Source organism: Citrus sinensis, chromosome 8, assembly GCF_022201045.2.
Source record: "Citrus sinensis cultivar Valencia sweet orange chromosome 8, DVS_A1.0, whole genome shotgun sequence".
In the NCBI taxonomy this organism is placed as follows: Eukaryota; Viridiplantae; Streptophyta; class Magnoliopsida; order Sapindales; family Rutaceae; genus Citrus; species Citrus sinensis.
The window spans coordinates 9,673,960-9,686,997 of NC_068563.1; the positions used below are offsets into that span (position 1 = coordinate 9,673,960).

Genomic DNA, 13,038 nt, shown 5'->3' on the forward strand with positions numbered 1-13,038 from the left:
TCTTTTAAAGAAAATGGGAATAATCTAAGTTTAACATCATCGTCTGAAAAATTCTCGTATTTAAAAGTTTAACAAATAGCATGAAAATCATTCAGATGATTATATGGGTCCTCATTTTCTAGGCCATAAAATGTGGAGAGACAATTTAGCACACTAGGTTTTAGTTCAAAGCTCCTAACAGTTACATTTGGGTATCTTATACATGATGTGCTCAAATTTGCTAAAGGACTGAAATAATCCTTAAATGGCCTCTCCTGTGGTTGCAAATCCATTTTATTTTTAATTTGTTTGTGTGTGCGAAGTGTTTTCTCAAGTTCAAGGTCTATAGGTTCAAGATTGGGTAATAATGACCTTCGACCATGCATGCAAAACAAATAAAATAAAAAAATAAAGATGGGAACAAAATAAATAAAAATAAAAAAGAGGGAGAAATTACGATACTAACCTTATTACGCTATTAAAACCTTTCTATAAAATACACAAAAATAAATACGTGAAATAAATTAACTAAAAATAAATTAATAAGATAAACAAAAAAATTACAAAGAAAAATAAATTGAAAATTAAATTACAGAATTTTAAAGAAGAGAAAAAGAAAAAAAAATACTAACCTTTAAATGTAGATTCACTTTTTTTTCTTTTCTCTTTTTTTTAAGAAAAAAAAATACAAGAAAATAATTTAAATGGAATTATTCACAAAAATTAATTCTATGAATTAAAATTACTTACCTCCCCGGCAACGGCGCCAAAAACTTGTTGTGCAAATTTTAATGTACTCGCAAGCGCACGAATCTATTATAGTATAGACTAATGGTGACGAGTGTCGATCCCACGAGAAGGTGGATTTTAATTATGTGTATAGAATTAATTTTGTAAATGGGTTGTTGGATTTATGGTGGAAATGATTTGGAATATGCTAAGACTTAAATTAAAATGGCGAGAATAAATTCTAAAATTGGAATTGCAATGGAGAGAATAAATTGAAGAGAAAATCTATTAAATTGACGTACTTGGGTATCTGGATCCGTATCAACATGCATCATGGGCTAAATAATCCGTATTAATGCCAATTAAATCATGAGGGGGGAATCCACACCTCATGAACCACGCTCTAATCAATATGGTGCCAAGGGCTTATCGTGCCAAATAATAATAACCTTATACTAGAGAGCCGGTGTAACCAAGGCGGTATCTAGACAAGACTATTATTATTTGTCGACGAGAAGTCAAAACATCCACAAAAATTAGAGGGGAAGAGAAAATAAATTTACCAAATTAAGCCCATGACACATGTTGAGACTTCACCTTCAACCCAAGCTTGAAAGAAAATTAGCCACTCATAGTTGAACTAGGGGCAAAATGGAAATTTATTAAAATACAAAGAAAATACAAGATGGAGAAGGAATTACAGAAAATGGATCCCAAAAATGGATTCAGAAATATCAAATTAGGGGGGGGAGGCCCCCTTTTTATAGATACATGGAGTAAATCATGGCCATCAGATTAAAAACAGTTTGGACGCTCAGGATTGCGCCACGTCATCAGTCAACGGTTTGACCACGTGGATGAACAGTAATACGGTTTGACTCGGATGAACAGTAACGCGGTTTGACTTGGGTGAACAGTAACGCGGTTTGGTTGAAAATAATCCTGTGTGATGCATGTACCGTACGCGAGATTTTTCATCCACTGATATGCTGCCACGTCACCATCAACAGTACATAAGAATTTTAGCCCAACAAGATCGTGACAACTCATCAGTCAATGCCACATCATCGGTCAATGCCACGTCATCGATCCGTCTATGTGAACAGTGTTGTGAACAGTAACGTAGTTAGTACCGTACACGTGAATAGTACCATACATATGAATAGTGCCATTTTTCCTTTTATGCTCCTCCTAAGGTTTTCGACCGTCCTGAGTTCAAAAGCGATGTCCGTTTTGCCGTCTGATCTCTCTTTTATTGTGAAATGACTATAATGCCCCTAAAATACATAAAATACTTAATTAAAATAAAACACATGTAATTAAATCACAAGAAGGTTAAATACATAAAAGTAAGGGTTGTTAGTAAAACTTGAAATGTAAAATGACGGTTTTCTCCTTTATAAATATGCATTTTCTAACACTCAACAATTTCAATTGAAGAACATAACCTAGGTTAAATAATCCGAGCTTGTGTGTTTATTGCCTAGATCAACCTAATATCTTTCTCTATTTAATGCTTCCATTATCTTAAATTTAAAGAGCTTGTTTTAAATTATTTAATGGTTAGAGATTAGGTGAAGAGCTTATTTTGCCTAACGACACACTAAGGAAAGGTTGAGACTAACAGAGCTTATTGTTGTCTACGGTTGATAGTCTTAATATAAATTGATAATAGAATTGATATATTATGTGCATGTTTGGTGGTGGCGAATGATCCTTTAACCAAAGTTTTCATTATTATTATTTCTTTCTCCTTTAATTAGAGTTTTTATTAAATTCTTGTTCGTAGTTTTAATTTCTTTACTTCTTACTATTTAGTTAAAAATTCATAAACCCCCTTTTTATTTATAATTGGCATTTTCTTTAGTTAGATTAATTTATATTAATATTACTATTATTATTACTACTATTATTTTATTTTAAATCTTGCTTTAGAGTTGATAATAAATATAACTACATAGTCTTTGTGGGATCGATCCTTACTCGCTCTGTACTAATTATTTATATTAGTGGTAAGGTTTTAAATTTGGTGCACCTTAATGACACTATCATGCAAATATTTTATATTTGACAATCCCATTAGTTCCTTTCTTAGTACTTCGAACCTTCCCAAAAAACCCTTCTTATTTACCATAGGCTTCGTAAAATACAAACATTTCTTCATTACTAGCAAATAACATTCCAACTATTGACTCATATTTTTTTGGTTGCACAATTCCAACTGCATTGTCAGCTCCTGTTTCTTCTAACTCTTCAAATGCATGCCCATTTTCCAAATTCTCCATTTCTACAAAATAATTAACATTTGCATTAAGAATAAGTAATTATAAATTTGTATTACATTTTTGTCCAATAACAAAAATCCTAACAATTTAAATATATGAAACACATCGACTAATTTTTTATAAATTTATTCCATTATTTCCAACTATCTAAATTTAAAAAAAAATTCTAACAATTTAAATATATAAAACACATCAAAATATTGTTCTAAATTTAATCGATTACTTTCTAACAATTTAAATTAAAAAAATCCTAACAATTTAAATATATAAAATGCATCCACAATTTTTTATAATTTATTCCATTATTTCCAGCAATTAAAATAAAAAAAATCCAACAATTTAAATATATAAAACACATCCAAAAATTGTTATAAATTTAATCCAGTACTTTTTATCAATTCAAACTAAAAAATATATATAACAATTCATAACAATTTAAACATATAAAACGCACGCATCCAAGAATTTTTACAAATTTAATCCTTCACTTTCTAACAATTTAAACTGAAAAAAATTCTAACAACTTAAATATATAGAACACAACCAAAAATTAATTTTATTTTAATGTAATGGGAAAGTGAAAGTTAGCAATTATCCCGCTACAATTTCATCAATGTTGTTGGTGTGTAGTCTTTGGTACCATGAATGCAGATCTTCGGATAATGGCCACTGATTTTACTTCAATTTTCTTTTATTAATGCAAATGCAACTATGAGTTCGTCAGTTTGGCTTCGTCGAGTTTGAGGAATAATGACGATTTTAGCTTTTGTCATTACTTTTTTATTTTATCATTTACTTTTCGTTACTTTTGATTCTCTTTTCATTATTTTAATATTTTTTTTCATATTCTATCATCCCTTTGTCTTCCCTTTGTTCATTTAGCACGATTCTTCCCTTACATATTATTTGCTTACAATATTAATCCAATCAAAAGTGGATTAAGCTGATTAATAAGAGAGCTTCTTATTAATAATAATAATAAGAAGACACAAAATTAATATAACCAATGATAAAGTGCTTTATTGGCTATAAACTATATATACATATACATATATGATGTGGGGCTAAATGGCCATAGGGACAGCACGAAGGGGTTGAGCCTTCTGTAAGGTTATACCAAATTTCTCTTCCATGTCCATCTTCTCATCTTCAAGCTTCCAATCAAAAGAGTTAATAAGTGAACCTAACATTATATGTAACATTCTGATTGCCAATGGCAAACCAGGACAAATGCGTCGCCCAGCTCCAAAGGGGATTAGCTCAAAATTGCGGCCTTTGACATCAAGATCTGATCCCAAGAACCTTTCGGGCATGAAAATGAGAGGGTTGTCCCATGTGCTTTCATCTCTGCCAATAGCCCACGCATTGACTAAAACTTTTGAACCTTTTTGCACTGTGAAGCCAGCGATCTCTACGTCTGTTGAGGCTTTACGGGGGAGAAATAAGGGAGCTACTGGGTGCAACCTGAAGGTTTCTTTGAGTACTGCTTGTAGATAAGGTAATCGAGTGATGTCTGATTCCTCAAGTGGTTTGCCCCTGCCAATTGTTTGTTCCAGCTCCAATCTTGCTTTTGATAAAGCCTCTGGGCTATGGAGTAGCTCTGCCATCGCCCATTCCAATGTGCTCGAGGTTGTGTCAGCCCCCGCAACAAACAAATCCTGTCATATAAAATTTTATTAGATAACTTGAAATTTGTGCAAGAAAGGAAACAAAATAAACAATACCAAAAGCAAATGTTTGATGTCATTTCCATCAATCTCCACACTCTTGTCTTGGCTAATATTGAGAAGAGTATCCAGCAAATCTGAAGATTCGGTACTAGTATTGTAACCATGTTCTTGTCTTTGATCCAGTCTTTGATCAATCAAGCGATCAAAGACCTCAAATATCTTGCTGTAATGAATTGTCATGCGACGCCTTATCCCCTGCAGGTCAAGCTTTTTAAGCAGAGGAAAATTGTCGGACAGATTAGGCTTTCCTAGTTCTGTCATGATACCCCAAACTATATCCTTAAACTCTTGCGCAGTGGGATCAACCAAATCGACGGAAAAAATTGTGTTGGATAACACATTAAGTGAAGTATTGAAAACAGCTTGGCCAATCACTATTGCTTGCCCCACACGGCAATTTTCTTCAACATAAGCAAGTAGATGCTTGATTTTCTTGCGCCGGATGTCTTCATTGGCATCAAGTTTGTGACTAGAGAAAATATGTAAGTTGCATATTTTTCGTAGATTTTTCCACGGTGTTGAGACAGGAAGCCAGACCATCCCAATTTCTTGGTGATTGTAGGAACAGGCTGCATCCGGGACCATCCGGTTACAGAATGATGAATCATGATTTTGAAGGATAGCTTTTGCCATGCTTGCTGAAGAAACCACTACGGTGGTTACCTGGCCAAATTTTAGAGTCATTATGGGGCCATGAATCTTGGCAAGCTTGGCTAGTGACTTGTGCGGTTTGTCACCAAGTTCGAGGAGGTTTCCAATCACTGGATAAGGCGTAGGCCCCGGCGGCTGCTGTTCGGATCCTGCTTTGCGTCTCTTGTAAAAGGAACTCAAAGCCATCACAAAAAGCCAAGTGAATAGAAGCCATAATATGCAGCTTAACGTATGATCCATCTTTAAAACTCTCATTAACAATCGATCACTATCTTTATAGAGAGGACTTTAGTATTGGTTTACTCGTTTCTTTGTCATTTAACTAGCATTTCAAATAAAACGGCCAGAATTTGCCACTACGCATTTACTTGATATCTCCATCTCATAGTTTTCGTAAACCCACCCGTTTTTCAGAAAATAGTTACAAAAAGTGCACAATGTTTTTAAAATTTTCAAATAAAGAAGAATTTTGAAGAATTAATTAATTAAATCTATCTTAGTTTACTTTTTTAGACTTATTTTTTTATTATATTTGATTACAAAGATGTTTTGGCATCAGTTTGAATTGAGTATTTTATCCTTATAAAGTAAAACTAATAAGAATTTACTTTTACTTCAATATTTTTCTAATTTTATACAAAACTCATTGTTTCTAATACTACCTTATTAGCATGATTATTAATCTTTAATTAAACTAACATAATGTATGTATATCACAATACTCATGTAATAAGTTATTAGATTGTTAAATTTATGTAATTCACAAGTAAGGATAGTGAAAATTTAGATTTCATTTAAAAATATTAGATTATAAGTCACAAAATTAAATACCTAAACTATTAGATACAATAACTCATGTTTATTGGGATAATTTGGTTGTTTTGTAGTGTATCATAAAATGATAAAATAAAACTTATCTTAAAGTTTATGATCAAAATGGTCAAAGAAACCTAAGAAAAAAATTAATAGAAGGATTTAATTGATTAATAATACAAAACCTTTTATTAATTTGTAGTTATTAAAAAAATTGAGCTCATTGTAATTATTTTTTAAAAGTGGGTTGGATTACAAAAATAGTGGGTTGGAAATATCTCCACCCATATGTAAAACTTGAAATAACAAAGGATCATTTTAATCCTTTACTAAATCCTTTATGAAAACTCATTTGATATTTTAATTCAACTGTTGAGATAATGCAACTTGGTTAGTGCCATTGTGTTGAGAAATTAATTTTCTCTAAACTCGGAAAATGAGAGTTGACAATTCGCATGCGTTTTGCAGGAAGAAGTTTAGCTAGTTTCACTTAATTTGAAAGTTTGCAGGGCTTTAAATGTCCACTCCAAAGAAGAAATTTAGCTAATTTCATTTCAAGGTTTTAACTGGCATAAAATGTTCAATAAAATAGTGCTTTTGCCATTATTATTATTTTTTAATTTAGGAATAATGATACTTGGCCGAAGCCCTGATAGACTGGCGACATAAACGCTGTTATTGTGCGTGCACAGTGCACCATTTTCGTATGCTACAATGAAACTGTTTGTTGCATAATCATTCTATTTCTGTTACCCTCCGGTACTCTTTAGATCAAATATCATTATTCTTTTTTCGTTTAATAAGCTCAGCCACAAATTCATTGTGTGGCTAATCGTGTAAGCTAGTTTCAAACGTTTCAAATTTTCTATTTTGAATGATGCTTTTAACTTTCTTGCAAACGAAAGTATGCATGAGTTTAAAATGCTGGCAACGATTTCTTGGCTGTTCTGCGTGCACGTACGACGATGCTACACCGTAGGTAAAATTTGTGGACAATGATGGTTGCAACTGTTGCAAGTTACCAAAGGGCTAATTTGGTGATTGCAAGGTCAGACTTGATTTGGTCCCTTTTTTATGGGTCAATAAGCGGGCACCGACTTCTCTGAATTGATAGCAATGGAAGGAAACTTGGCAGAAGAGGAACGGAAATGTAATGATCAAATGTATTTTGTCAAAATGAAACTAGATGATGACGAATTTAATACACCTGCTCTTGAAAACGCAAAGGCATCAAAATTTCAAAAATCTTCCTCCAAGACAAAATACTGGGGTTAACAATTACTTAGGAATTAGAAGTGCACCTACGTCATTGCAGCAGGTTGATGAATATAAGATGAACACATTTGAAGTTGAGCACCCTTCAATTTGTGGCCTAGCTGTAACACAAATCCTGTAAAATATGTTCTCGTAGTACACTAATAGAATGCAATGGTAGATTTACTTGAAATAAGAATAGGTTAGAATCAGAATGAGTTAGATCTGAATGGATTAGAATCACGACGAAGAGTGATAATTAGAATAAATTATTTACTTGAGTTACAAAAATTGTAATCAGTATCAATAGTATTTTTCTTGATGTGTTTACTTTATCTTATAGTTGGAATGGATTATCAACAAATTACAAAAAAATTTCCTTAGTTAAAATCATATATTTTTTACTAATAAAATAAAGACGTAAACTTTTTTAAAGGGAAATATATGTACTATTATATTAATATTATTTTTGTTGTTACTTCTATTATTACTATTTTCTTTGAGGGTAAAAATGTCAATTCAAAAAATAAAATTTTATTCTATAAAAAGATGAAAATGAGATTTTTCATTTCACATTCCTAATTTTATGGAGCCCACAAATTTGACTCCGATTATGGATTGTATTTTCGGAAAAGAAACATCATCAATCAATCAATCCAATACCTAATTCCAATTTCTCATTCCCATAAGATAACGCACCATAAAGTAGGAAACAATCAGAGACGTTTCACACGGAGTTGGAAAATTTTCATTCCACAGTTGAAAATTCAACTACACAAATGCAATTATATATCAACCTGATTCCAAAAACAAAGAAAAAAATTAAGGAAAATTAATTAGAAAATTACAGAGCATTTATTGTGTGTCTCTTTAATTACCATTAATTACGTGCAAACCCAAAATTCATGAGATTAATATCAATTTGTACAAGCTCAGGACTCAACAGTCATCTGATGACCACGGATCACTCACTGATGACCAGCGGATGCCTAGGGTGATCGATCCTCAACATGACGAAAACTCCTTCGCTTATAAGGCAATCATCCATGCCTTCTAGGTACAGAAATTATAAGTGCAACCCAATTTGCCCTCATCTTTAAAATAAAAAATAAGGGATAAATTAAAGTTTTCAACACTTTTAAGAGATAAATTAATATGATCCTTCTATTTGGGATGACTTAAAATTTACCTTAGATATGATAACATTTATTGAGGAGCATATAATATATGCATATTTTTTACTCTTATTTATATATTTATTAGTTATTTTTATTAATTATTTTTAGTTAATTGAATTATTTAATGAACAGAAAAATAATTGGAGATTATGGATAAAAAGTGCATGACCAATTTGGGAAGCATGAGAGATAAATTGTTTTTGGGAGCAATCGGGCCAACTTACACGTGGAATTCAAGGCTAAATAACCAAAATTTAACTGGTTGCAAATCTAAATCACGCATGCACGTGAATGGCTTAAAGAATATGGAAATAAACTTGGCTTTTTTAAAGTCGGTTAGCTTATGTTATTAATAGTTTTCCGTATCGACTTTAAATAAAGAATGATAGTATTTTTTTTTTTTAAAGATAAGAAAGAGTATATTTAAATGTGTTAATAAAAAGAAAAGTATAATTTAAAGTATGATTAAAAGGTATATAAATATAAGGAATGTTTTTAAAATTATTAGACAGTATATTTTCCTTTTAAATACAGTGATATAGATGAGATGAGATATATGCCTTTGGGGCTCGTGTGAACATATGGCCCAAAGCCTCTATGTGTGTTCAGTATTTACGGCCCGTCTGAGTGCACACAAAGGCTTTGGTCCAAATATAGTCCTTTGTCCTTTGGGGACCAATTTAAGCATGCGCAAATATGATAAGATATGAGATAACATTTCCCTATCTACCCGTTGTAACTCTAGGGCATAAGATTCCCCGATTGCCCATCGGTCGAGGTCCAGGTATGCCGAAATTATTCTCCTAGATACTTGTTTAGTGACAGTTTTCAAAATTTTATATTTGAGATTACAGTGTATTATGATTTCCTTAATTTTTATGTGGTATTATATATTATGTTCATGTCAGTTTATGATTTATAATTAAATTAATTATTTAAGTTTCTTATGGTAATTTGGTAAAATTATTCACTGAAATGAAATAATTATTTTGAGGAAAATCTATTTTTAAAAAACTACTATTCACTCACTGAGTTTTATATTCACTCTGTTTTTATTGTATTTTCCCCCCATAGGAGACTTGCAGGTACAACAGTCAACTCAACAATGATAGTTATTTTTAAAATTATGGCCACATGATGGTGCCAGGGGTCTTAGATGTTTTTTGTTGGGATATTTCGGATTGCATAATTTTGTTATAATTTGTGATTAAAGATAACCTATTGTATTTTAACATTAGATGTTTGGATGACATTTGATATTTTGATTGAGGAAGTTGTTGTAGAGGTTGGTTGAATATTGAGCAATTTTGGGAGTGTTTGTTATATAATTTGCAAGTGTGGGAATGTCTTAATTATAGGAGAGACTATGCCTAATTTTCGGTAGAATCCTTAGATATTAGATTTATTATCAATTCAGTTAGACGAGTTTACATAGACTCACTCTAGGGGTTCGGGGTGGTTCATTTTAGTTATAGCTATAGGATTTAATCAAATGAGTGACTTAGGCTCCATTTAATATACCTTTTTGAATAAAACTTATTTTGGGTAGATTTTATTTTTTATTGTTATTTGGTTGTCGATCAAAACTTTTATTAAAAACTGTAAATTATTTAATTGGTAATTTATTTAAAATTATATTATGAAAACTGAAAAGAATGAAATAAGATTATAAAATAAGTAAAAGATATTTTAAATATTTTAACATTTTAAAAAAACTTTTCACCACTACTCCAAAAAACCCAAAATCTGAACTTTTCTAATAGAGTCAAAATAAATTAATTAATCTTCAAAAACTCTACTCAATCAATAACTAAACAAAAATAAAATAAAAAGAGCTTATCGAACTAAATAAACACTTATGGCCATCAGATGCGCCATACTAAACAGGCACTTAGCCTCCAAGAGGGTAATTCAAATTAGAAAAAGACTCAGCCTAGTTGAGCAATTTTTAAAGAGATGCAAACCATGCCGATTAGAAGGAGACGAAGAGATGATCAGCAAGGCATAGAGAAGAATTGAATAGCACAGCTTGACCATGGCTTCCATCGGTTCTATTGTGCTCAATCTCTTTGTGTCTTTCTAATTGTCTATACTATGGTTAAGGATGAAGACTCGTTCAATGAAATAAATTATTTTTTATTCAATTAATTCTCTAAATGTGTGCCTTAATACTTATGGTTCTTGTTTCACATATTTGATTGAATAGTATTAAATATTTTTACCAATTTTGTCATGTACTATTGATTGTTAGGATTAATATTTGACTAAACATATGCTTGGATCTATAAAATTTATATATGTCTGACCGTCTTTGATTATGTGACTTTCATAAATTGTTTTCTATACTTAGAAAACTTTGATTCTTTGTTGATTCAATATTGTTCATATAGAATGTTTAAATATTATATTATTAAGTAGAAAAAGAACAAACATAAGATTAATCTTAATGGAGCTCAAGAATAGACATAGATTGATTTCGAGTTGTCACTTTAAAATTATGAATTGATTGGTAATTAGATAACTGTTAAGTTGAACTTTGGTAGATTTTGATGGTAGCCTCAATCTCTTGAATTCTTGTGTTAATTTACTCGTTTTAATTTAATTATTGCATCTTTAGTTATAATCTTCTCAAACAAAATATATTAGTCATAGTTTAGGTTATTTCAACAAAAAAAAAAGATGAAAAGAAATTCCAATTCGTCAATTACTGTGTAGTTTAAAGTTTTAGATTTGATTTTATTTAAATTATTATTTCTTTTAAGTCGCGAGTGTCAGTTTTAGATTAGGATTAATTAATTAATTTTCTTTTAAAGGTCATGTGTCTTTTGTTTAGATTAGTTATACTACTATTATTGTTATTATTTTTATTATTAACCGTTTCTTTTATTTTGTCTTTACTTTTGTTACTGTAAGTGCCTTTTAATTTCTTTTCCTTTTACATTTTCTAATTGTAGTCAACAAAAATTAATCTAGGGGATAAAGAAATATAATAAGTTATAGGTCTGAACATTCTAATTCTCTCCTTAGTAGTTCGTTTTTATAATAGCTCATCAAATTAGTTTCTTTTTCTTTTCTTTTCCTTTTCACAAATATTATTTATGTTTTTATTATTTTGGTGTGATTGCATGCTTCGTAATAGATCTCTACTGTGTAATTTTGAAAGCTACAGATAGTGAAATTATTAGAACTTTTCATCAAAAAAAAAAGAAAGCTACTTCAAAAGAAAAAGTTGGCCAAAATATAGAAAATATAATTGAAGACAAAATGGCTCAAGAGCCACGAGAAAAGCCTTCTAAAAATTACTTTGGTCCATTCCCTAATCTAAGCACCTCATGCATTCAATATCGAGGTGTTGCAGCTAGGAGTTTTGAAATAAAGCCCAATGCTCCCTAAATTGTCTCCCATCTTTTTATGATTTAGATGATGAAGATTCCTATAATCATTTGAATGATTTTTATGTTATGTGGAAAACTTTTAAATATGAAGATTTTTCTACAGATGATGTTAAGCTTCATTTGTTTCCATTCTCATTGAAAGATAAAGCTAGATCATGGTTTATCACATTCCCAGCTAATAACATTACATCTTGGGAGATAATGGTTGATAAATGTTTTAATAAATATTTTCCTATTCATAAGACTAATGCTATTTGCAAGGAGATTTCAGAGTTTATACAAAAGAGGATGAATAATTCTTTGAAGCATGGCAGAGATTTAATCACTTACCACTACTACAAAAATGTAAAACAATGACCCATATGTTATAACGGTTTTTTTAAACAACCGTCATTAAAGATATTTAATGACGGTTATTATGTAAATAGTCATAATATATACCACTTATAATGACGGTTATGTAATAAAACCGTCATTAAATGTCAAACAAAATTTACACATAATTTTAATGACGGTTCATTTATAAAAACCGTCATTAAAAGTCACTATTTTTAATGACGGTTCTTATATACAACCGTCATTATATGTATAGTTAAAAATAATATTACTTTTAATGACGATTTTTTAATAACCGTTATTAAAAATAATTATTTTTAATGACAGTTTTTACATGGAATGGTCATTATATGTGTAATTAAAATAATACTATCTTTAACGACGGTTTTTAAAAAACCGTCATTAATAATTTTGAATTACGGTTCTTAACAAAACCATCATTGAAAGTCATAGTTTTTAATGATTATTATAATATATAACGATCATTATATATGTAATTAAAATGCTTATAATTTTTAATGACGGTTCTTTAAAAATAATATTACTTTTAATGACGATTTTTTAATAACCGTTATTAAAAATAATTATTTTTAATGACAGTTTTTACATGGAATGGTCATTATATGTGTAATTAAAATAATACTATCTTTAACGACGGTTTTTAAAAAACCGTCATTAATAATTTTTA

General features: G+C 30.3%; 1 protein-coding gene across 1 annotated transcript; it reads right to left on the bottom strand.

Annotated features, from left to right (window-relative positions):
- Positions 1-3,937: 3,937 nt before the first annotated feature.
- On the bottom strand, positions 3,938-5,718 carry LOC102620707 (geraniol 8-hydroxylase-like). The gene is made up of 2 exons (XM_006494473.4): positions 4,718-5,718; positions 3,938-4,651 (listed from the first exon to the last, which is right to left on the bottom strand). Exons 1-2 carry the CDS (start codon positions 5,627-5,629, stop codon positions 4,058-4,060), a joined length of 1,506 nt encoding a protein of 501 aa, XP_006494536.2. The 5' UTR covers positions 5,630-5,718; the 3' UTR covers positions 3,938-4,057.
- Positions 5,719-13,038: the final 7,320 nt, after the last annotated feature.